Source organism: Micrasema longulum, unplaced genomic scaffold (genome assembly GCF_059751315.1).
Source record: "Micrasema longulum isolate JH-2025_06_02 unplaced genomic scaffold, ASM5975131v1 h1tg000044l, whole genome shotgun sequence".
NCBI lineage: Eukaryota > Metazoa > Arthropoda > Insecta > Trichoptera > Brachycentridae > Micrasema > Micrasema longulum.
Window position 1 is genome coordinate 246,566 of NW_028277251.1, and position 25,996 is coordinate 272,561.

The 25,996-nt window shown below is 34.7% G+C and overlaps 2 protein-coding genes across 3 annotated transcripts in view; one reads left to right on the forward strand and one right to left on the reverse strand.

The window, feature by feature from the left end:
* The window catches only part of Hr39 (Nuclear hormone receptor FTZ-F1 beta), a 76,873-nt gene extending 53,572 nt beyond the window's left edge, over nt 1-23,301 (forward strand). The window contains exons 13-18 of the mRNA XM_088227471.1: nt 602-730; nt 1,720-1,929; nt 2,554-2,693; nt 2,961-3,076; nt 3,161-3,315; nt 4,324-23,301. Coding sequence (XP_088083597.1) covers nt 602-730; nt 1,720-1,929; nt 2,554-2,693; nt 2,961-3,076; nt 3,161-3,315; nt 4,324-4,419 — 846 coding nt within the window. The 3' untranslated portion in view covers nt 4,420-23,301. The remainder of the gene's footprint in view (nt 1-601; nt 731-1,719; nt 1,930-2,553; nt 2,694-2,960; nt 3,077-3,160; nt 3,316-4,323) is intronic.
* LOC148285263 (seminal metalloprotease 1-like) overlaps nt 16,500-25,996 on the reverse strand; it is a 36,896-nt gene continuing 27,399 nt past the window's right edge. For both annotated transcript variants that reach the window (XM_088227868.1, XM_088227859.1), the window contains exon 7: nt 16,500-24,501. In XM_088227868.1, the coding sequence (XP_088083994.1) occupies nt 24,118-24,501 (384 nt within the window). In that variant the 3' untranslated portion in view covers nt 16,500-24,117. The remainder of the gene's footprint in view (nt 24,502-25,996) is intronic.

Here is a 25,996-nt window from a genome sequence, read left to right on the forward strand (position 1 = left end):
ATAACATAAGAAAGAAAAAAATAAAATATTCTGTAAAAGATAATATGTTTTTTTTTATAGTAATTAAAAAAGGAAATAAAAAATATTTTAAAAAAACACAAAAATATTCCTTATTATTAAAGGGCAACAAAATAAATCAGAAAAAAAGAGTTCATATCTTAAGTTTGAATCCAGGATAGTGCGTGTTTTTTAAAAGAAGGAGAATTTTGAAAGTTTGGAATCAATGAAATATTATCAGTAAAAAAAGAATTAAGAATTTTTGGGCCTATAAAATCGTTTTGCAATGTGCTTTTCTAACACACGATTCCTTCTTTGACTTGATATATTTGAATTACTTGTAAATAAATTTTGGTTTTTAAATATATATTTTAAACATTGTTCTTGAACTTTGCAACAATGGTGGTTGGACTCATAAAGGTAATAAACCAAAATCAGCGATCGAACATCCCATTTCCAAGACAAACAAAAACGGTATTTTCCCAGTACCTTAGCCTTCTACATGACACGTAAGGCTACTAAATATAGGGGTCCAAATATATATAAAAAATATTTAAAAAGATACAGCGTTAGTTACGCGTTAGCTAAATTTGATCTCCCTCAGGTGAATGGCCCGTCTTCGCACCTGTCGTACCGCTCCCACCACGACCTGCACTCCGCCTCTACGCAGAACAAGGAACAGAGCCCCGGACACGCGTCGCACGACCCCATGAGAGTGCCACAACTGCTGCAGGTAAAAAATAAAATCATAAACTGTATAATTTTTTTTTTTTTCAAAAGAGTCTGACACATTTCAGGTCATTTGGTTACAAGAGGAGATCCCAGCAGAATGCTCCTACGAGATTTTCCTGCAATTTGAATTATTTAATACCAGTAACACATACGACTTTTGCTCAGAGAGTTTTATCTTTTTGAGTCCCAATGTCCTGGATGAACATATTAAGTTCTCCAAAACGAAAGTTTCAGGAGAAGTGATATCCCATCTCTGTTGCGATCTATTTCTTTTCACGTTCCCAACCCAACCGTGTCACCAGAAGTCAACATCTGCTATTTACTGAATCTTTTGAGAATAACTTTTATTTTTATGCCCCAATGTCCAGAATGTGTAGATTAGTCAATTAGTCACTTAACTTGAAATTCTTTGGGCTTCTCATAGATCTATTCGCCACTAAAACAGTGTGGGGTGAAGATGGATTGGCATGGTTTATCTTGAAGGCTTATATGTTAATCGTGTTTGAATAGAAAGTATATAATTATTTTATTGCCCTCGTTTGTTTTTGCCACATAGTTTTGTTAAGTTTCTTGTAAATATGTTTCTTCATGTAACTGTTGTAATTGGCTTAGGCCGGATATATAATAAATAAATAAGTGTACAAGTTTCGCGATGATTTTTTAAACTAGCTGCACTTAAACTACATGCTAGAACTGAGTGACTGCATTGAGCTGACTCTTCAGGCTGACTGGGCGTTACCACACCCTGTGGTCTCTTTATAGGCCACGTCCCTTTGTTCTTCTGGTATGTCTCCCTGGTAGGAACGACGTTGCTCTAGTGTCTTACCGAATATAATGTATTATTTTCAATACTAAATGATGACTCGCTTCATTGGTCGTCGATCTATATTTTAGGTGAAATCATTACACGTGTGTGTGTCATCGATCAATGGACTATGAACCCCATAGTTCTTAAAAATTTCGACATACTCAAAAAAATCCCTTGTTCAGGAAATAATGGACGTGGAGCACCTGTGGCAGTACAACGAGAGCGAGCTGAGCCGAATCAACCGCGGGCAGCCCCCGGCCGCGGCCCCCGCCACCCCTCCCCTCCGCGGCACCGGCCCCGACTTCCTGGCCAACCTGGGCAACATCGCCGACCACCGCCTCTACAAGATTGTCAAGTGGTGCAAGAGCCTGCCGCTCTTCAAGAACATATCCGTGAGAGAAATAAACATTTATTTTCGAGAATCGGCAGCTCTTAGACCAATTGGTTCGGGGTCTCCACTGGAGGCGAGGCTGCGTCCTTGCACCGTTCTTACTAAGTATATTGATATATGTTATTTTACGTAAATCAATACCACGTGACCGAGGTATATATGTAAACTCCCTCTAAAGTTGTGCGTCTTGAGTACCCAGACGATGCAGATTACACCCAGGGGGCAATTACAATCTGTAGGCATACCCTCTCCATGACGGTATATTTGAAGATATGCCACCGATGATCCACCCTCCCAGTTACAGGCTGTATGTCATTTGTCAAAGTAAAAAACATTCCAACAACTGCTGTATAGATTTCATTATTCACTCTTTTCTCTCAAGTGCTATTATCTTAGTTTTACTTTTCTATGGCTGGCTGCTTTCTGCATAACTTTTTTGCGTTATTCTTTGTTTAAACAAAAGAATAAAGCCGTACTCGATTAAAATAAACGCCGATTTTGTTAGCACTGAATCTAAAATCTAAATCAGATAGCGATAATAGAATGTTGAGTATACCGTCTCAGTATTTGCAATTGCCGCCCGGTTATTAAATGGAAATTTGTGTTGACCATCGTCTTTCTCTAGATCGACGACCAGATCTGCCTGCTGATCAACAGCTGGTGCGAGCTGCTCATGCTCTCCTGTTGCTACCGGGGGGTCAGCACTCCGGGGGAGGTGCGCGTCAGCGGGGGCAGTCGGGGCATCACGCTGCAGCAGAGCAGCAAGTCAGTACTTTGTCTCTTTTTACCTAGATTCTCCCTGAACAATTATCGAGCCAATATAGAATTTTGAATGGGTATACATTTAATTTTCAATAGAAATTAAGGTTACTGGGAAATTTATTCAACTTTATTTAGAAACTTGGCTGGTATGTCTTTCAAACATATCTTTATTATGTAATTTAATCATTGTTGACTGTATGTTTGTGTAAAATAAATAAATAACTATTTTAAAATACACTCATGTGAGGTTCTCATTTATTTATTTTTCAGGATGGGCCTGACTCCGTGTATAGAAAAGATGCTCCACTTCACAGACAACTTGAGAAGACTCAAGGTTGACAGATACGAGTATGTCGCCATGAAGGTCATCGTTCTGCTCACTTCAGGTGCGTGAGCCATTTCTCAACTCTGCCAGCGAGCGTCATATTCTTTTATTTACTGAATTTAACCGTACCTTTCCTTCCCCGCAGACACGTCGGAGCTGCGGGAGCCGGACAAGGTGCGAGCCTCGCAGGAGAAGGCGCTCCAGGCCCTGCAGTCGTATACGCTGGCGCACTACCCCGACACTCCCGCCAAGTTCGGGGAGCTGCTGCTGCAGATACCCGACCTGCAGAGGACCTGCATGGTGAGCCGTTTATTTCCTCCCCTCGAACGAGGTGTTCTTAGTTACTGAAATACTTCATTTCCATCTATGACGAGAGGTTTCAAAATCTGTAGATCTACCAAAAAATCAGTAGGCAACGGTGCTCCGACGGGGCTTCTCTCTTAGGATAACACAGCTTGAGGCATAGAATTAAGAATAGTCCAGAAACTGCATACCCGCATCAATCAGAAGGCAGACGCCGCTCAGTACGCAACCCCCGATTTGAATTCAACTATGCCGAGTTGTGTCGTTTTGAAATGTAGAAATACTGCTGGGATCAAAAAGAAACAGGGTGGGATCACATTTCATGTGTAAGTAGTAAATGCATGTGTAAGTAGCAAATGTATTATTTAAAAGCTTAATTATGTTTCCATCCGTCAGATTGTCAAAGAAAACAAAATTGACATTTTGTTAGTTTTGCCAGGGTAGGCAAATTTTTGCTTATCTAAAGAAATAACTAACAAAAATTTGACCTCTCGGATAAAACAACGCCGTGGTGGACATTAATTTGACCGGCATTATATTTAAACCTTCAAATATTATTTAACCTGATATAAAAGTATCCGTTTTATGTCAAATAATTTTTTTTTTTTTTTTTTAAGTTCAAAGTTCATTATTCTTATTAAATGACCCTTTACTTATCTACTCTTTTGTGTCAATCAATGTTTCCGCGTGTACAATAAAATTTTAGAGAAATTAATAAATTGATTTTTTTCAATATAATTATCTTGCATTTGTTATTTGTTATCATGATTATATTTTTCGCGATCTGACAACATTACGCGGCGATTTCACGCATACGCGCGGTTAAAGTGGGGGGTTTTTTGGACACATTCCGATGTATTCAAATATGATCCTACGCTCCTTCTGGACTATGCCTAATTCTATGGCTCGGGGCTTCCATATTCTCTTCCCGAGAAGTTTCTGGGTCCTTTTTGTTTTAGTCAATATTGATAAATCGCAATTTTTTAATTAGGCTAATTATTTCAGGTCGGCAAAGAGATGCTCAACCCCACAAATAAATCCAAAGACGGCGAAGGTCCGAGCTTCAATCTCCTCATGGAACTTCTGCGCGGAGACCACTGACCATTCCTTTCATCCTCACCCCACCAGCACTGGGAAGGGGGTATCATTACACGTATTTATTCATTATCATCAAATTCTAACAAGCCGCCATTTTAAATATAATACGCCACCGTCTAAATTTATTTTTATAAAAACTACAATTTATTATTTAAAATCATAATTATTTTTCTAACATGAGGAAGTTTAGTGCTAAATGTTATTAGATTTTTCAAAAATGTTTTTTACAGTCAAAGAATCAAATAGAAACAGTTTAATTTGAACATTTAATTGCTTCAACAATATTTTGAGTTTGTCCAAATTTTTGTAGACAAGGGCTGGATTCAACTCCCTGGGAGCTGTTAACATTAACATATTACAACAGAGATGAAGAACATTTTAGAGAAGGTAATATAGAAGTCTAGGCATCTACAGGGCTTATGACCTGTCATTGGCTGGTTTAAGTGTTCATTAACATTCTTTGTTATTCATAAATTCATTGTTGATAAATCCACCTGGTCCACGAAGAAGTATAGAAATTGAAAAAATAAAAAAATTTCAGGAGTTGCCTAGTATGTAGGTGAAATAATTCAATTAGATGAATCTCACCCGCATAAATAAAGGTTTCAGCTCTTTAACTTCACAAACATCAACAGATGAAAGAATTGAAGGAATATAGATGTCCAAATATGGGCAGAAAGGTGAATGTTACACAGTGTGTAAAGTGGCCACTTAAACTATATTATTACCTATTCTATATTACCTTCTCTAAAATGTTCTTCATCTCTGTTGCAATATGTTAATTTAATTGCTTGGTGAATTTTTCAAATGTTTGAAAAAAACAAATATCGTCTGTCAATATCGACATCTTGAATCAGTATTGTTTGTCAATAAAATTTTATCATTGCATGTCAAATGGAACGTAGTTAGCGTAGCGTCTATGTGACAGTTGGACCTATGTTCTCTTAAATTTTTGGCAGTTTGCGATGTTTTTCTGCGGAGAAGTGATGACATCACAAGTACCAATTAAATTCAGTGGTATAAAATTATTACAGAATGTGTGCTTTTGCGTTAGTTGATAGTGCATACTTTTCAAATTATTTAAATAAAGAAAACATTAAACTTCCTCATTCCATTTGGCGCCCAACGTGTTAGTTTAATGTTATAATGAACATGACTTCTCCTCAATATAATCTCTTAAAAATCGGAGAAATTCCTCACTTCATCAAATCTTGCCGTAATACTTTTGGTAAAACCTTTTTATTTTACCGCATAATTTTATTCTTACTGTTTTTGAAGGCATAGTATTTTTTCATATTCTAGACATATTTATTTCAAATAAAAATTTATATTATTTATAATTTATGTGAGAAAGTAAAATGTTATATTTTATTCAACATTTCTTCTTTGAATTGTTTACAATAAATTCCAGTTAAATTTTGAACCGAGAAAATGTATACAATAAAATCAAATTTAATGTTTCACCCATGGAACATTTACAACAATTTCAAAACTTGATGTTTCACGCATGGAACATTTACAATAAAATCAAACTTGATGTTTCACCCATGGAACATTTACAATAATTTCAAACTTGATGTTTCACCCATGGAACATTTACAATAATTTCAAACTTGATGTTTCACCCATGGAACATTTACAATAAAAACAAAATTAATGTTTCTCCTGTGAAACATTCACAATCAAATCATATTTCGGTAGTCAGATGGCAGAAGGGACCATTTGTAATTTTCGAAAATGTTCAGGAGAGCTGAAGTGAGACTCAATTTCAAGACTTCAATCCACAAACTAAAATATTTTACTTTTACTTTTCAATAATAAATTACCATTCTAAATGATGTTTTTTTTTCCTTTGTGTATTTACTAAAATATTTATCAAAACTTTTGAAAATTCAAAAACAAAAAATTACAGATGGTCCCTTCTGTATCTGACTACCGATTTAATTTTCGACCCATGAAAGATTTACAATAAAATCTAATTTAATGTTTCTCCCATGAAACATTTACAGTAAAATTAAATAGAATGTTTCACCCATGAAATATTTATAATAAAATCTAATATAATGTTCCACCCGTGAAACATTTACAATAAAATCAAATTTGATGTTTCACCCAAGGAACATTTACAATAAAATCAAATACAATGTTCCTCCGTGAAACTTTTACAGTAAAATGATGTTTTAATCAGGCCCATTGCCTACAAATAATATATTTTTTAATTAACATATAAAATTGTATATGCTCTGTATGTATGTATCATAATGTATCCTCGTACTCTCGTCAATGTAAAACGTTTAATATTCGATAGTAATACACGATGAACTGCCCGGTGCTAAAAGCGACTCGTATTTGCCATAACGATAAGTGAACGCACTGGCGACGTTGAACTTATTCCCCTCTCGTACTAATATTAAAGTAACGACATATTTTTATACGGCGCGTAGAAATCACCGCGTCTAGTGAAAGACTGCCTTTTTGTACGCTGTTTACACCGCAATTATTATAGTATGGTACTCTTAGTCTAGGATTAGTTTTAAAAGTGTTTGATATATTTATATTTTATGACTTTTTACGGGAAAGGTAGCTATAGATTATAAATTATATGCGATATTAGATTTAACATTATGGACTACGCATAATATTATACACGTGTAATATATTTATAAGTATTCGATTTCAATTCGCCCATATGTCTGCATACAAACATCTTATCTCGTGTTCGGACTCTAGCGCCCTTCTTAAAGGGCCATATGTATGTATTTTTTTAAAAGATGTTATTTGATAAAGAATCGTATTTCATGAATGAAAAAGTGTTTTTTCATTTCCCACAAAATTGAGCCGTATTTTCAGGATTTAAAAAATAGCCAATTATTGTTTCACAAAATCATAAAAAGGGGCATAAATTCAAGAGTGATTTTTCAGTGTCAAAATTTATAAATTTCAAATTAAGCACGCCATTGTAATTTATTTAAATTTTATTTTTGCACCACAACAGGCCAGGAGGCCCAATTACAGTGGTGAATTACATCACAGAACACCAGGCTTGAGAAAAATTTCACATTAATTTTTGTGTTCTCACCGGGAATCGAACCCGGAACCTTCTGTGCGTGAGTCAAGAGTCTTGATCACTACACCACGGAGGCCGCCTCAATCACAAGTAAAAGCTGCATAAGCAGCAAGAAAATTTGTTCACTAACTGTCACTGAATCAGATACTAAAAGGCTTTAAAATTTCACATACAGTAAAACTCAAATTTTACAGATTAACGAGTGCCAGATTTTATTGCTTTTGAAATAATACAGCTAATTAGAATCACGTAAAAATCTCACTTAAACATGTCCAGGAAAGTTAATTGCACAATTAAATTAAAATTGAAAACTTCTTCATTTTTTTATTCCCTGATGACGATCTGGATATTTGGCAATCTGGATGACTGGAGTTCGGATAAACGGAGTTCTACTGTATTTCCCAATGCCCTCAAAAATCCTTATTTTTTTAATAGGAATTTTTATGACGGAAAATTACCAAAATGTATTTAAGTGATGTTATTGATTGCATGAGTCTAAAATCACTTTGACGTGTTGTATAAAAAAAAACGTTTGATCGGATAAAAACAGACAAAACTCACAGCACTTTGAAAAATTACTCTTCAATCGTTTCCCTGTTTACTTAATTCGCTACATTCAGAATTAATTTTCGTAACCCAACATTTGAGCACCCCCTTGACTTATTTAAAACAAGAAAAAGCATTATCTTACGTTATCTGTGATTATTCACTGTTTGATTTTAAAATGCATGGAATTTGTGTAAATTTTCTTCTTTTCCACATCCGCTCCTAAGTGGAGCTTGTAGACATCACCAGACGCCTCCGAAAGACACTATTGCTAGCCAGCACTCTCTTCTCCTCCTGCGTCACTTAATTCCGCCGAATAAAGCCGAAAAATCATCATCAATAATCTTTCAGGCCGGCGGGAGCCCGTAGTATATATTTTAAAGAGCCTTTATTTATTCCTGAATATTAATATTGTCCCCTTCAAAGTAATCACCATCGGATACAATACACTCATGCCAGCATTTCGATCTTTACCTCCTCTCTAATACTGATTCGGCATTTGGAAAGTCGATGTTCTTTGTTGCCCACGCCTCTCGTCATCTTCAACGATAGAACCGTATTTAAAACCAATATTTCACACCCACCCTGCCGGGAATCGAACCCAGAGCCTCGAGAATGGCAGGCGAACACGCCAGCCACCACACAAGGCGGATTCATCTCCGCTCGATTTCATTATTTAGGATTTTTACCTGAGCGTAGCCATCAAGCATTACATACACTACTCGAATGTTTTTCTTTATTTGAAATTAGAAATATGTGTATTTTCTCATATAAGTAACTACTTGTTATGTATTTATCATATGATTCCGGCCATTTTAGTTTGTATCATATTTATTTAATTTACTTTTTAATAAATTCTAGCCACTGTTGTTGCAATGGACATTTCAAATGAATATAATGTATTCAATTTGTAAGTAACACTGTATTCCTTCGCTGTCATACAGACACTAGAATAAGGTGGAAGGTACTGATCGCGTGTATTCGGTTACCATACGACAGTTTTATACAGTACAGTCCCGATAATCCGAACTAATTGGGACCGGACCTTGTTTGGATTAGCCGAAATAATTGTGATAACGCGGTTGGAAGCGAAAAAACAAGTCTCTCGAAAAAACAAGCCATGCCCACCATAGTCTTTTCAAAAGTCAGATGCCCCACCGGCATCTTTCTTAATTAAACAGCAGGTAAATTATTAAATCATATTGTAATATGTTTGTAAACATATGAACCCCTAATGAAATTAAATAAAACCTATTCTAATAACACAACGCTGCAGGAACGGCGAGAAAGGGGTGACCTGATGGAGACATAATCAACAGTCACTATAGCTGCCCAAATTTGGATCCCGTGTTCGAGCTTAAACAGGATGCTCGTCTTCGAGGCCACAGTCTCAGGCTGAAGAAAACGAGATTCAATCTAAATCCACGGAAGCATTTCCTGAGCAATAGGGTTGTTGATGGTTGGAATAAGCTGCCACAAGAGCTGATCTGAATGTGTAGTCTCAATGGGTTCAAAAATTTGTTTCGGAAAAGTAAACTGTAGCTAACTTCGTAGCTGATAATCATAGAATTGTTTGTGTCTATATGGTCGGCTCTTTTAGCCGGTGACGTGTTATTACTCTAAGCTTGTGACCCTTTTTAATGCAGCTATGTTACCATCTACTACTACCATCACGCCATTTCGCTGTATGGGTAGGCTAAGAGAATGGACCGCCACACACGTCTATCCTGGCATACATTCCCAGCTTCTTCCATATTCATACATCTTGTCATACATGCCCTTCGGTTCTGTCTGCTTTTGACACGACCAGACTTAAGATTGTGGTTTACCTGATCATGCCACGTCTTCCTCGGTCGTCCTCGTCTCACGTTGCCGTTCATTTTCGCCATATATACTTGTTTTACCATTCGTTCTACGCGACCAAACCATCTCAGAGACCCTTTCTTAATCTTATCAGTTATACTAGACTCAGATTTACACTCTCGCCTGATTTTATCATTCGTTACCCGGGCATACATTGATTTCCCACACATTCGTCGAAGAGATTGCATTTCAACCGCGTTCACTCGGCTTTCATCCTTCAACTGACATATTTTTATTCGCAATTACTGCGCTTAGTACGCCGTTCATTTTGCTGCCCGCATTCACTCTCCTTTCAACATCTTTTGCTACTCTTCGTTACCAATGCAAATTATATCCCTAGGTAGAGAAACGCAATTGATAATGATCGTTCGCCAAGCATTTGAAATATGGCTGTTGTGTTTAGCAATGCCAAATTATCATTCATTTGATATCTTGTGCCCTTTGCTAGATGCATTATATCAAGTCCAATACTCAAATAATCTCTGGGGAGGTGTTTTGTAGTTATAATTTTGAAAAAAATACTTTCAGCAGTCCTTAACTTTTTTGTAATTTGGCTCTTAGACCGAGAGCGGAAATTTTCGCTTCAGTCTCCAGTTTGCAAAGTTACTGCCCGTGGGGTTTGATGTAATTTTTTAGAAGCTATTAATGAATCACTATTGAACCCACCGCAGATCGTTACGATTAACAACAAAATAATTAAATAATTTTTTTTGCTCATGGCAATAATTAGTTATTGCAAAGATCGTGAGGAGCATATTCTGTCAACTCTGGACCCATTAAAGCTGCATCAGCTCCCAGCCTTGCCAATTCATCAGCTGCCTCATTACCTTTGATATTTGAGTGTCCGTGAACTCAAATCAGTGTTATGCTATTGCACTCATCGACACAATAGGGAAATATCACATACTACGAATACCGATAAAAATATATGAAATGCATTTAGAATAATTAATTGTATTTTCAAAATCAATGTATGCAGGTGTTCTTTAAACCCTGTCACATCCGAAACCACGATGATCAGTATGAGCAAGAAGACATTGGCACATTAAAATAAATTTTTAGAACGAATAAAATTTACAAAAATAAAATATTTAAAAAAAACAAATGGTTGCTTACCTCTGCAGGGGAGAAAGGAGGAGGGGGGAGTCTGATATTCCGTCAACCGCGCGGCGACGCCCCCCTCGCTTCACCCCTGCTGAAGTAAGCAACCATTTGTTTTTTGAAATATTTTCTTTTAAAAAAAAATCTTCGTTCTAAATATTGTTTTTAATATGCCTTCTTGCCCATACTGATCATCGTGGTTGCGGATGTGACAGGGTTTTAAGAAACTCCATATATATATATCGCGGAGCAATGTTATCATACATTTTTTTTTTTAAATATGTCACTAGAAAAACGCGACATGCTTGGCCTTGATAGTTGTGATGTCAAGATTTGTGACAATGTTCTAAACAAATTTGAATGGTCAGGAACAAAAAAACATGAATCGTGACATATTTGCGGGAATTCAAAATTACAAATTTAAAAATATGTTTATAATAAGTAGCATTTTTTTTTTTACTAGATGGTATTTCATAGACCCTTTTTACTTTAAAAATGTAAAAAAAACCTGATATTTCCCTATTGGAAGTATTTTGTATTTTTTTAAAAATAAATTTATTTAGTTCCGCAATAATTGAGGACCATTTTCACCAAGCTAAATGTCTACAAAAAGTAATATTTTAACAAAAACAAACACTGTTCTATAGAGATTCTACATCCTAACTCATGTACTGGAAATCTTTTAATGAGTTAATGAATCATTATTAACTGCTTTTTTGTTATATTTTATATGCCCACTATATACTTGAGTATAGGTATTCGATTTCGACTCGCTGAAACTTCACAGATATATCGTTTTGCTAAAAAAAATTCACTAATCGATAGATCTCTTACGGAAGAATCGATTTCCTTAAAAAACCCCTTTTTGTTTTGTTTTTTCGCTTTGTGAAAAGTACCAAAAAAACATTGCGGAGAATGCTGATTTTATTTGGATTCGCCTCATACATTCAAACATGCACATACACGTGTGTGTTTGGATTGTGCATACTTCCAGAAATCAACTTTAAAAAATATCAAATTTATTTACTACAAAACTGCTTCTCCAGAGGTATACGGCTATAAGTTTGTTTTACTTGTATTAAAATAAAATCTATTAGCCCTTATTATGCCAATCGTGACTTGTCAGCCAATGGCCTTTCAAACAGAAAAAAACCGTTTTAGAAATATTTTTTTCTCCTATTTTATATATATAAAATAGCAGAAAATAAAGCTGTTTTACACAATATATTATTTTGTGCATGACCAAGTTATTACTTATTACGCATCATCATCATTCCCTTTCCGCATCTAATGCTGCATAGGGCACTGCATTGGTACACCAATCGCAGCGTATCTTGATCATTTTTGTTACATGATGGTAAGTCGATCAGTATTACGTTTACTGTGAAATATTCTAGTGTGAAAACACCTTATTAAAGAAATATTTAATACTAACCCTGTCGGGAATCGAACCCGAGAGCTCTTGCATGGTAGATAAACGAGTTGACCATTACACGACGAGGCCGACGAAACTTATTATTACAGGACGTTAACTCTTATTAACGAAATCGGATGACAAATCCAGTGTAACACTCTGGAATGCATCAACTTCATCCCCGTCATGGAGATGTCCAGATGAACGACAAACACGACCTATAAAGGTCCGCAGGACATAGTAATACATTATTATTAATAATACACCAGCAGCTATAAGCTGATGCGTGTATATCAAGTGTACATGGTTATTAAACATTATACATTGCTGTGTGCATCTAGTTAACATTCACTGAACTAGCACTGGGCCATTCCATTTCTCCTCGACTCGGTTTGTCAGGAAGTTCTTCCCGGGGTTGGATGAGAAGGAGGCAGTGTTTAGTTGCAATGAATGATCTCGGAGATGGCGGTTTTCATTCATAGTAAACATCGATTTCAACTTGGGTACATTATATTGCTCAGTGAAGTCACCACGCTGCCTACGCTCTCCCAGTGAACTTAACCCGAGCTCCCTCAAGCGGTCCTCGTATGATTTATTCCTTAAAGAAACTACCGTTTTAGTTGCTCTTCTCTGGACTTTCTCCAACGACTCTGTCTTTTTAAAATAGGGACTCCAGATTTGCTAGGCATACTCCAGGAGTGGACGAACATGCTTTATAAATTTTGAGGAACAAATCTAGGGTGATATGAGCGAATATTTTCCTTATTATGTAAAAGAGGGAATTAGTGCGGTTGACAATTTCGATAATATGTGATTCCCATTTAAGATCACAAGTTCAGTATAATTTAATTATCACCTTATTCTCGTGCTTCTTACCAAATTCTGTATTTCATTCAACATGTAATAAATACACGTCGAAGCCTATTGTTGTTTTCTTCTGTAATCTCCAACTGGGGTAGAAACTTCCATGACAATACAATAAAAATCCCACAATTTCATGGAAGGTAAGGTGATCAGTCTTACGCTTCAGCTGGCAGTCAATGGTGTATTTTAGAATTGGTTTTAAATAACCACCTTTAAAGCCAATATTTTACATCCACCCTGGCAAGAATCGAACCTAGGCGAATGCGCCAACCACTACGCCACGAGGCGGACTTACTCACTCTACTATTGTTCTGGTTCTATTTCACAAAGAAAACTGTATTCTTCGTCCGCCTGTACACAGCTTGAATATTTGATGTCGACCTTGCTGAGAATTGAACCCAGTACCTTAAGCATGGTTTCTAAACATCCTTACCTCTATACCACGAGACGAATTAATGATAATTAATAATAATAGCAATAAAATGTCACATGTCCATTGCAACAGTATTGGCTTCATATTAATGCATAATTTCTTATTTATTTTATTTATTTATAAATCTTAAATAAACAAACATATTTTCAGTATGTCCTTTACAAAAATCACCAGAAAGAAGGAACAATTTAAGTAATATGGATGTTCAAACATTGGGAGAGTAGTTTATTTTATAATCTTTAAAGAAATAATTTAAACCAGCCAATGATGCTTCGTAGGCCCTGAAATACCTAGACTTCCATTTTACCTTTTCAAAAATTTCGCCATTTTTTTAAATTGTTAAATTGTTTATATTCAAACCTTGCAATAAACATGTTGTGAATAAAAATGTCCTTGTGAACAAAACTGTTCTTGTGAACAAAAATGTCCATGTGAACAAAAATGTCCATTTGAACAAAAATGTTCTCATGAACATAATTTTTCTTACGAATGCAAATTATGTTCTTAGGATTAAAAATTTTTTGTTTTAATTTTACTTTACTAAAATTGAACTTCGTAATGGTCTTACATACCAAATTTCATTTGATGCTTCTACGAGGCACACCAGTTTTTTCCAGATTTATTTCAAACAAAGATATCGATATTTTTTTTGTTTATGGGGGGCAAGAATTTTCCAATAATATTATAAATTTGTAAATAAATAACTATTCGATTTTATTTTTAAGTTTCAAAATTGTGAATACATTATGGAGGTATTTTTTTGAGGTTTTACAAGATGTCTCATTGTTACTATATCGTGTGCTTATAAATTGAAAGAAACTATTTTCATCCGTACTTTAAACGCCTTCATCAAAAAATATGTATATTTATAATTATGTATTTACATTAGATTCAAATGCGGCTCTATCCAAATATTAATTTCTTAAATAAACAGAGTTATTTGGCAAAATCAATAGATTATAAATATTTACAGTTACTTGTCATATTGAGAGGATGCACCTTTTTCTTCATACAAACGTAGTCCCTTATTTTCTTCCTGGATTATGGCACTAGAGCACAGGTTCCCAAACTTATTTGATCCCCAGCCCCCTTTACAGAAGAAAAATTATGCAATACCCCCGTATAAATTTCCTTTTTTTTAATTTACAGAAAACGGAAAAATGTACTGATTTTATGATATTTTATTGATACGCCCGCTTTAGGAACCTGTGCCCTAGAGCAATGACATTCACGAAATATAAAAAAATGCAAAATAATAAAATTTCCTTTAGTACCCGATTGAAAACTCCAAAATTGATGTAGTCAAGTCCATCAGAGATTTAGGAGTTGTTTTGGACTATAAACTGACATACAACGAGCATTTAGATAATATAGTAAATGAATTACCAAAATTGCTTGGCTTCATTAACAGAATACCCTCTGATTTTACCAATGTTCGCAATATAAAACTATTGCTCAACTGTTTGCCCTCTTCTAGAATATGCCTCCGTGGTCTGGTCTCCATTCTATGCGAATCGCATAAATCACATTGAATCAGTCCAACATCGCTTGCTTCAAAAAGTAGCGTGGGTGCTTGGGCTAGAGAGAGGTTATTATTCTTACGCTGATATAGAGTCGATGTTAAATATTTCTAGTCTACAAAATCGTAGAACTAATATTGACTCTTTCGGCATACTAAATGGTATAATCGATGTGCCATCATTACTGGGACAGGTAAAATTCTATATTGCGCCTCATTCCGGTTCAGAAACATAGATCAGCATAGAACAAACTATGGCCTTAATTCTCCAATGACCTGTCTTCGTCGTATTGATAACTCGAGACAAGGTCTGGACTTTTTTGGTTTAAGTTTACATCGATTTAAACGAGCGCTAAATAAATAGTCCAGATCTTGTCTCGATGTCCCTTATGTTTGTCAATGCTTCTTTCATTCTTTTTTAATGCTTTTAACTATTCTTATATTGTAATATTCATCCCTATAAATTGTATAAATGGACAATGTCCGTAAATAAACAAATATAGGTATCATTTGTAATACACCTCAGCTCATAAATTTCCTCTATGTCTGGTTCACTTTAGTTCATACACTTCTGTCTCACTGATCCTCATTTAAGCTAAGCTTACGCAATATCAAAACTCAAGCAATATTTTTAACCGTCCTCTTTTACGCAATTTATCGTAAGATCCGTAAAATATTTTTTTGATTACAATAATCGCATCATTTCACTGTAGGGATAAAAGGAGAGGATGAAACACTACACGTTCAATCCTAGAGACTCACACATTGATAATTACCATCATCGAATCAAGTCCATGAACAATGAAATACTTCAGTGTAAAACCATTTTTAAAAATAAATGTTTCATGCCGACCTTCCCGGTAATCGAATCCAGCACCGAAAGCATGGTAGGCCAATGCGCCGACCACCACACTCTGAGGCGGACATACGTTTATACCGTCCATCAAAATAAGTGTTTTTTTTGTTGTGATATAATTTTCGATTGGTGATTCTCTTTCTTCTTTTCACATTTGTTCGCTGTAACAAAACTTAAATTAATAATTGAACGGCTTACACTCGAAAAACGCTTGCGAATTGTAGAAATTTTATTTATAAAAATCAGTGTTCAGTTTGCCGAACATGTATGGCTCTTCGCAAAACCGCAAACGTACTGCGTGACAAGTTCCTGTGATTTGACAGTGTTGTATTATCGTATTATCATTTCATACAAATTGAATATGTACACAGTTTGATAAAAGAATACGTGTATATTTTTAAAAGACTTAATTTATTTCTCGGTATTAATATTGTCCCCTTCGAAGCGATCACCCGCGATTATAGTACACTTATGCCAGCGTTCTTTCCAATCCTCGAAACATTTCTGGAACGCAGCTTTTCACCAATCGGATGTATGCTCGATTTTTAGTTCGATGGAATAGCGAGAGGTAACTGTGTTTATATCATTCTTCCGTCATCCATTTGTTCCACATGTATTGTACCCTGTTCGGGTCAAAGGCAAATAAACACAATTCTCAGAAAATCTGTTTCATTATTTCAAATGTGTTTTTAAACCAACTTCGTAGGTCTTATACAATTTTAGCAAAAGGATTTGAACTACGACTATTGACTTAAATTCTTTTGCCAGAATATGTATAAATTTATTCATTATTATTTGATTCCACATTCCCCGTAATGTACTTAAAAAGTTAAAATATGCAAGCCTTATCTCCCCATTAAAAGAATAGCTGTTATTTTTCATTAATTATGATTTTTTTTTAATGTATGTATCTTTTGATGTATATTTTCATTTTTTAGTATAAATTTTTGACCAACTCAGATTAAAGGACACTCGGTGAATGAATTGTCAAAGTGGTCCACACGCTGGCTCAGTTTTTAGTACGCCACAAGTTGCCGGAGAGAGTGCACGCATTTTTTTGTCATTTTTCGGCTATTTTTCTCTGGTTTGAAACACATTTTAAATAAAGAAATCGCTTTTTCCAGAATCGCGGGAATCGCCTTTGACCCAAACACGGTCTATATACACCTGTCCCAGGTTTGCATTCTACATAGACTTATTTCCAAAGTTCGCATTTTAACCGCATTCATTATGTTTTTTCTCCTGTTAGTAAGTTTCGCATCCGTACATAAGTGTCTCGTATTTATTGCTTATTTATAACTATACAGAAATCCCCTCTATGTGCAATTCTAGAAGTCACGCTTAGCTGATTATCTAGCTACCCTATGTTTAATTTCCCTTATAAATTGTGTGTAATATTTCTTTATTGCTTTGTATGAAGCGCTCACGTCAGTTTTTGTCACTTTTGACGTGCATACGTCTATATTTAAATTGCATTTATTCTTTATTTTGTCCTTCAGGCCTTAGGGTGTTACCGAATTCACCAGACTGGTGTCATCGATCAACCATCAATCAACAATGAGGAACTTCAGCCCTACGGGAAATTGGATACAAAAAATGTTTTCTTATGCGCGGTTAAAATTAGATCGTTATTTTATAGGGCAAAGTTTCTTGAAAATATATGAAAAAATATTCGAAAATATTTTAATAAAAACGCACTACTTTGATCGACGTCACTGGTTCATAGAACCAACCAATGATACGAGAGCTATGAAGGATATCCGGTTGGCTTATCGAACAACCTCTGATGTCACACGCGTAGTAATTTCAGAAACATTAAAATTTAAATATAGCTGATAATAAAAAATAAAAAAATAAATTGGCTTAGTTTAATAGTCTATTAACAAATAAAAAAAGACACTGAACTTCCTCATTGAAATCGGCAATAGTGTTAAAAATCCATTAAATGTTTAAAATGGATTTTTGTGATTCTAAGGATATCTCTATCGATGTATGAAAAGCACATACAAAACGATTCACAGTTAGCGTGACGTCATTTTGGTATCACACATCATGCCCGCCGAGTGTGCTTCCAACAAAAATTGTGTACAAGTATGCCGCGATAATATAATACGTGACGTTTGTCCCGTAGGACGTGAAACGTCTCGTTTTTAGGTAATTTAAAATATGCATATTTTAAACCTTTGTAGAAAAGTTATCAGACATCGAGAGAAAAAAAAAAAAAACCTAGTCCTTAAAATATAGCTTGATTAGAATTGTCAGCAAAAGTGACGACATAACTTTGTAGTAACGTCTAAGGACTGATTTATATTGACACATGAAAAATCATTAGTATCTGGCGTGTTAATTAATTTTTTTAATACAATACTTGACGTATAAATCAACATAAATATATAAAATCAGTTTTAAAACTAAAATAAACCTAATTAATAACGCCGTTCTTACAAGGTTACATCATTTTGCAAAAACGTTAGACATGGGACAAATTGATCAATGTAAATTGGTCAATTTGTAAAAAATAATTCATTTGATGTTGTTCATGAAAAAAATATAAATGTCTTATTTTTTTGTGAAAAATTGTCTTAAACACACTATAATAGGCTTGTTTTTGCGTTTTTATATCAATTTTCGGAAACAGAGTTTCATTTTTGCATGAAAAAAACTGATAAAATGGATTTGATCGGTACATGATCAGTGATCAGTAATTTCCCATCACTATTGACATTAGTTTGGCAGCTGTCATTTCAATCAAGCTATATTTTAAGGACTATAACGTGGGTTACCCATCATAGTTCTTTAATTATTAAAAATAATGTTTTTTTTAAATGTGAAAACACCCTATTGCTCAACCGATGTCAAGCTTAAATCGATGTCGTCGCTCGATTTAGTGCAGTAAGAACTGTGGACCGACGTCGGCTGGTCTCATTTATCTATCGATCGATGACATTGATCGACGTCGATCGGACAACACAGTAACACCCTTAGGTCAATTTGTATTAAAATTTTAGGCTCTAATGAGAAATGAAATTTTCGACTGAGGCCCTCCGTACAAAGCACTAGAGACTTAATATTTTATTTTGCATAATCAGTGAAACTGTATGTTCAAAGTTAATCTTATTACTTTATGTGTCCAGTGATATAATACTGATCTTTATGTGTTAATATAAATATGACATTGTTATAATTAAAACGTCGATTGGCAAAAAGTAATCTTTTTTTTTTTCAAAAATATTTACGCAATAGCCTTAAAATGAAAGGCCCGTTGAATTGTAAGCGTACAACTCGTCAGCAGGCTCTTATATATTGCTTTGATTTTTCATACTTAACCTACATTAATCATATTTTTATTTATTATATAAATAAAACACGAGTGATACTTTAATCCACAAATTTGGAATATCCAGTGACCGGTTTCATCGCTGAATTATGTATCCTTACCTCTGTTCTGTATAAATACATTTAACTTTTTAATAAAGATACCAGTCTCGAAGATGTCGCGAAAGCGATGAAACCGGTAACTGGATATTCGAAATTTGTGGATTAAAGTATCACTCGTGTTTTATTTATATAATAAATTACAATGAATTTCCATCAAGAATTTTCACTTACAAACTTAAATATTTTTATTTGAAAAAAAATTGCTAGAGTATGTATACAATATAATAAACTAGTCCCCGAGCGATATTTACCAGTGTACAATGAAAATGCTATGAATTATTTACTAATTTCTTGCAAAATAATGAAGGAGAATACATTATTGAGTAATTTGTTGTAATTTCTTTTTGTTGTCTCCATTGTACTCTTCATTTGGAAAAATCCGGACACCGCCATCATCATCATCATTCCCTTTCCACACCCAATGGTGCAAAGGGCACTGATTTGTACACCAATCGCAGCATATCTCGATCAGTTTTGTTACTTGAAGGTAAGGTGATCAGTCTTACGCTTCAGGTACCAGTCCAGGGACAATGAAATATTCTAGTGTGAAAACACCCTTTTAAATAAATATTTCATATCAACCATGTCGGGAATCGAACCCGAAGCCTCTTGCGTGGTAGGCAAACGCGCTGACCGTTACACCACAAGGCCGGTCACATCTTATGTTAACTCCCGATATAATATGAAATTTGATGTATCGTCATCGGTAACCTTTATATTTAAATGTGCTAAATGAGTATTCGATTTTTCATACAGAAATATCGATTTTATTTTACTGACAACTGTTTTTTTCTAAACTTCCTATCTTAAGATAGGCTGTTTAAAACAGAGTATACTTTAACAAAACAGCCAGCATTAAATTATCTTAAAAAACAGATTTTTAAGCTTTACAATAATTAATTCATTAACAAATTACATTAATGTTTTTGCCAATTCTTGACTGAAAATTTCTTCTAAACAATGTGTATGTAACGAGCAAATTGAGTGATATAAATTCATAAAACTAAATTATTTTTAATAACAATGTCATATTACATTTACTATGGTACCTTTTGGTACAAATTATGTATATAAAACAAATTCTTTTTTGTACATTACATCTCATAGGTTTATTGAATTAATTTAAAAAATCATTCCACCGTACTAGGATTAAAAAGATAGCAATACTCTCTTTGAAAATCCAAAAACTGCTTGCCTTTTGTTATTGAAAAAAAAACTTATTTTTCAACTGTGTTTCGAGTATGTCAAAATGTTGCAGATACAGGATTCAGCTCTTACTTCACAGAAGTCAACAGATGGGGAAGAGTTGGGGAAATGTGGATGTTTAAACATATTGAGTGTTGCACGGTGTGTAAAGTGGCCACTTGGACCAGCCAATGACAAGCCTGTCTTTGTATTAAAAATGTTTTCCCTCTCTGTTGTAACATTTTTTACGACATTAATTCTTGATCGGAATTGTATTCATGCTATTTTATTGATAAAAATAATATTCTATTTGAATTTTTCGAGCATTGAGCACTTTCATTTGTTTGAGACATTTAACAGGTTACAAAATAAAGTTACATCAATATTTTTTTTTTAAATTAAGGAAATATTTGCGTTCTTATGATTTATAATAAATAAATAAATAACTCACTATTAGAAAATGGGAATCATGTCGGGGTAGAGTAGGATTCGAACCACGGACCTTTAAGTCATGAGTCCGAAACACTAGCCACGGGACCACAACTTGATTCTTATCTTATGTATCTTTCTTGGGTGATCCCGTGTAAGTTTGATTCGTTCCGACGTTTCGGCTTCCATTACAGGAGCTATCTTCAGGGTAAACAGTGTGTTTTGTAGAAAAAATATGTGTTCATAAATTAGTAATTCTTAAAACGGAACGCCCACTTTGTTTGTCGTCGTGCACATTATCACGACCGTCGTTGAACTGTCTCACCCACCCCCTTGCCATTGAGTCACCCATCGCATGTCCTCCGTACACCTCACAGATCTGTTGATCAATGTGGCTGGTTTTATGTTCTTTGCGTTGAGGAAACGAATTACAGTTTTTATGTCACGGCAGTGGGATTTTCAGTTTTATCCGGCATTTCAAACAAGCACCACGAAGCGCGTACAACAGTCAGCTTACTCATAATGACGTCAACTGCTCAATAGGTCAGGGCCACGCATGCGCGGAACTACGATGGCGAGAAGTTCAAACTGAAGTTTTTTTCAGTGCTGCACAGAATTGTGTTTATTCATTACCTCATTCGGATAGTTGGATTTTTTCAAAAGTGTCCATTTTACTGAATTATTATAGTGTATTTTAAAAATGGGAGAAAAAACTATTTTTAAATAAAAAGAGCTTTTGATTAATTAAATCAAAAGGAAACACTTTTACATGTCAAGCGCGGAGGGAAGGACAACAGAATCATTATTTTGCAAATCGCAGTACGTTTCTGTCTTAATTGTTTTTTTCTGAAATTCTGAAAACGATTTTGATAATCAGCGATTTGGATAGTCGGAGTTCGCATAATTGGAGTCCTACTGTCTTTAATAAATTGTTATAATTTTTTTATTTCACTCACGTACTGTAAATCTGCTTTTTTCTAAACGAATTCAAATAATTAAACTCTTTCACATTGTCCTTAAGAAATACATTGAACAGTTTTGGAGTTTTGAAAAATGAGCGTCTTTGCCCGAGTTTATGTACACTTTACACACTGCAACATTCACCATTCTGACAATATTTGAACATCTGTATTCCTTGAATTCTTCCATCTGTTAATCTTTGCGAAGTTAAAGAGCTGAAACCTGTGGGATTCATCTCAAAGTGGCCACTAAACCCTTTTTAGGACACATAATTTGTTTTGATTTACATCTCGCAAACCTAATCAAATATGTAATTTTTTATGATAATTAATCTATTGCGTTTGAAAAAGCTGAGCGAAAAGCTGATCCACCAGTGTAAGTTATTACCGTACTCTTACTCTTGTGACACGAGACTCATTATTAATATGAAATATTAGAAAATAAATATGTACCTGAATTCTGGCGGTATACATGTGTACTACTTTGTTCTAGGTGTCCTACGAAGGGTTAAACCAGTGAATGACAGGTCATAAGCCCTGTAAATGTCTAAACTTCTATATTCCCTTTTCTAAAATGTTCTTCATCTCTGTTGTAATGTATTAATATTAGGGAGGTATTTTTTCAGTTCTTTTTTTTTCATTTGAAGATCTTCCATGCGAATGGTTTTCGGGAGATTATTTATTTAACAATCTTGGAATAACGTAATCGAATGTCCGTTGTCCGGAGTAATTTGTAATCCGGGGAACGGCCAGGAAACCTTAATGGATATACCTCGAATCATACTAGAAATCCCGTAAGAACCTTAGTGAATTTACAATGATTCCATTTTATCTATGCCATTGTTTGTACTAAAGTATAATTTGCCATTAAACGAGGATTCTGTGAGATGAATTTGTACAAAATTTAATAGTACGGTATTAATTAGTGATTGTATTTAGTTTTACTACGTTTTTATACTGTAATGTGTCCAACACAAGCATAAGCCGGTCTGTAATTTTTTTGTATTTAACGAATTACTTAATTTTGTTATTAGTGACTTCTCGAGGAGTATGCGAGCATATTATGTGGAAATAAAAAGCATTTTATTTTATATATATCGAAGATTCTAATTATGATCCAGTTAGATTTTTATATAATTATATTTCTAGAGATTTTTATACGATGAGAATTTTATACTTAAAGTGAAGAATAAAAATGTATGATTGAAAAACATGTCTTTTTATTTATATTTTAACTGTTTTCCTTGGGTTTATTGTGTATTGACAATTAATTTACTGTATAAGTTTTTATTTATTTATTTAAGATAATTTATATGGTGCAATTTCTGTGAAAATCACTTCGAGGGTGCTGTACAATGAACATCCCGACACGCCTTGCAGATACGGGGCGCACATGGAATGATGATGATTTTGTGATAGATTTCCGGTTTCCGGGTAGCCATGTTTTTTCAAAGTTTAGCGTGTTTTGATAGCTACGGGGTTCTCCTTTTAAATGTCAGGGAAACATGACATCACGGGCGGTGTAATTTCAAAATTACAAAACTTAAAAATATAGCAATGACAATATCTGTACCTCAGAGGCAGACGGATGCAAATCCAGAATTTGATGAAATGACATTTCGATTTTCGCACCCAGTTTATGATCATGTCCATTGATTTTGAAGAAATGCAAGTCTTGTAATCCAAGAACCGATGTATCAAGATAATAAAAATATAAATGAATGCTATAAATTATTAGAAATTACTTAGAAGTAGATTCTTTAGGCTTTTGTCGAACATTTGACTTAAGGATCCGTCTGCCTCTGAGGTACAGATATGATACATCAAAATAAAAACAATTTATTTTTGGCTCAGTTTGATAGTCTATTACCAATAAAAAAAATAATAAAAAACCGCTGAACTTCCTCATTAAGGAATATAAAATAATAAATATATAATAATTTGCCCAGTTTCAACTGTTTCTTTTCCAAACAAAATTACACCAATGAAATGAAGACTAACTATAAAAACACACTCCACACACTAAATTACTTTTTCTCCCACCAGGCTTTGAACTCGTAGCTCTTTGGAAAATCGTACAATGGCTTGGACCAAAATTCGTCGCTGTCTTTCGAAGACTGACTCTCGTCGGATTCGCTTCCGTACGAAAAATCTTCACTCGAGTCTTTTTCTTGCGAGTTGCTCTGCCCCGGCTCCTTCCCTCGCGAGGGTTCCTCGGCCGATTGGAAACTGTATTTGTTTTCCTTGTTTGACGGGCCGTCGTGAACCTCGTCACTGAAGGGCTCCAGGCCGCCCCCGCTGTTTCCGCCTCCTCCTCCTCCCCCACCCCCGTCGCACTTGTACATCCTGTTTAGTTTCACGACATCCTTCTCACTGAGACCCACCCTTTGACCGATGGAAACGAAGTCATCCTAAAAGAAAGTAAAATATGCTCAGAGTTATATTGATAATATTAAATGATAACCTACTTAAAACATGATATGAATATGTCATGATTAAATTGATAGGAAACCACGTGAACAGAATGAGCAGCGATACACCGGTGTCTGTGTAAAGTGGCCACTTAAACCAGCCAACGACAGGTAATAAGTCCTGTAGATGCCTAGACTTCCATACTCCCTTTTCTAAGGTATTCTCCATCCCTGTTGTAATTTGTGAATCTTAATTACTCCGAGGGGGTGAAATCGAGACTTTTGTCTACAAACATTCGGACAAACTCAAATATTGTAAAAGAATCAATTGGTCCAAGAAGAAGTTAAAAAATTGGAAAATTGTTTTCAGGCGTTACCTAGTATGTGAAATTATTCAGTCAGATGAATCTCTTCGCAACAATTAAGGTTTCAACTCTTTAACTTCACCAAAATCAACAAATGGAAGAAATGAAGAAATACGGATGTTCAAACATAGGCAAAATGATGAAAGTGGCCACTTAAACCAGCCAATGACAGGTAATAAGTCCTGTAGATGCCTAGACTTCCATATTCCCTTTTCTAAGGCATTCTCCATTCCTGTTGTAATTTGTTAAGTATATATGTGTTGTTAAATCTGTACAAAAAAAATTCTTAGACTTTTATCACAGAAATGTCAATTGGGTTCCACAATAAATAGTTATGACGCTTTAACTTCAAAACTTTGGAAACTAGAAGAAAGGTAAACGACTTGTTATATTTATTTAAGATTGTAAATGGTAGATTGGAAAGTTCAAGCTGTTTAAGGACGATAAAAATGTGTGTTCCCAATGGTCACACCTTGAGGAACCCAAAAACATTCTACTTAGATTCATTTACGAATAATGTGTCCTTCTTCAATCCAGTGTCAAGAATGTGCAGATTATACAACACCATTGAAAACGTAGAGATCGACATTTTTGAAGCTGGATTGTTTAGGTTTGAGAAGTGTATACAAAATGCGTTTTTATATTGATACTCGTATATTAATTTTGTACAACAATATTTTGAGTTTGTCCAAATTTTTGTAGACAAGAACTGGATTCAACTCCCAGGAGAGCTGTTTATATTAACATATTACAACAGAGATGAAGAACATTTAAGAGAAGGTAATATAGAAGTCTAGGCATCTACTTATGGCAGGGCTTATGACCTGTCAATGGCTGGTTTAGGTGGCCACTTTAACTTCACAAACATCAACAGATGAAATAATTGAAGGAATATAGATGTTCAAATATGGGCAGAATGGTGAATGTTACACAGTGTGTAAAGTGGCCGCTTAAACCAGCCATTGACAGGTCATAAGCCCTGTAGATGCCTAGACTTCTATATTACCTTCTCTTAAATGTTCTTCATATCTGTTGTAATATGTTAATTAATTTTGTACATTTAATTTTGATGGATTTCATTGCTGGTTTTGTTTCGATGCATATTTTGTTATTGTTTTTTTTTGTATTTT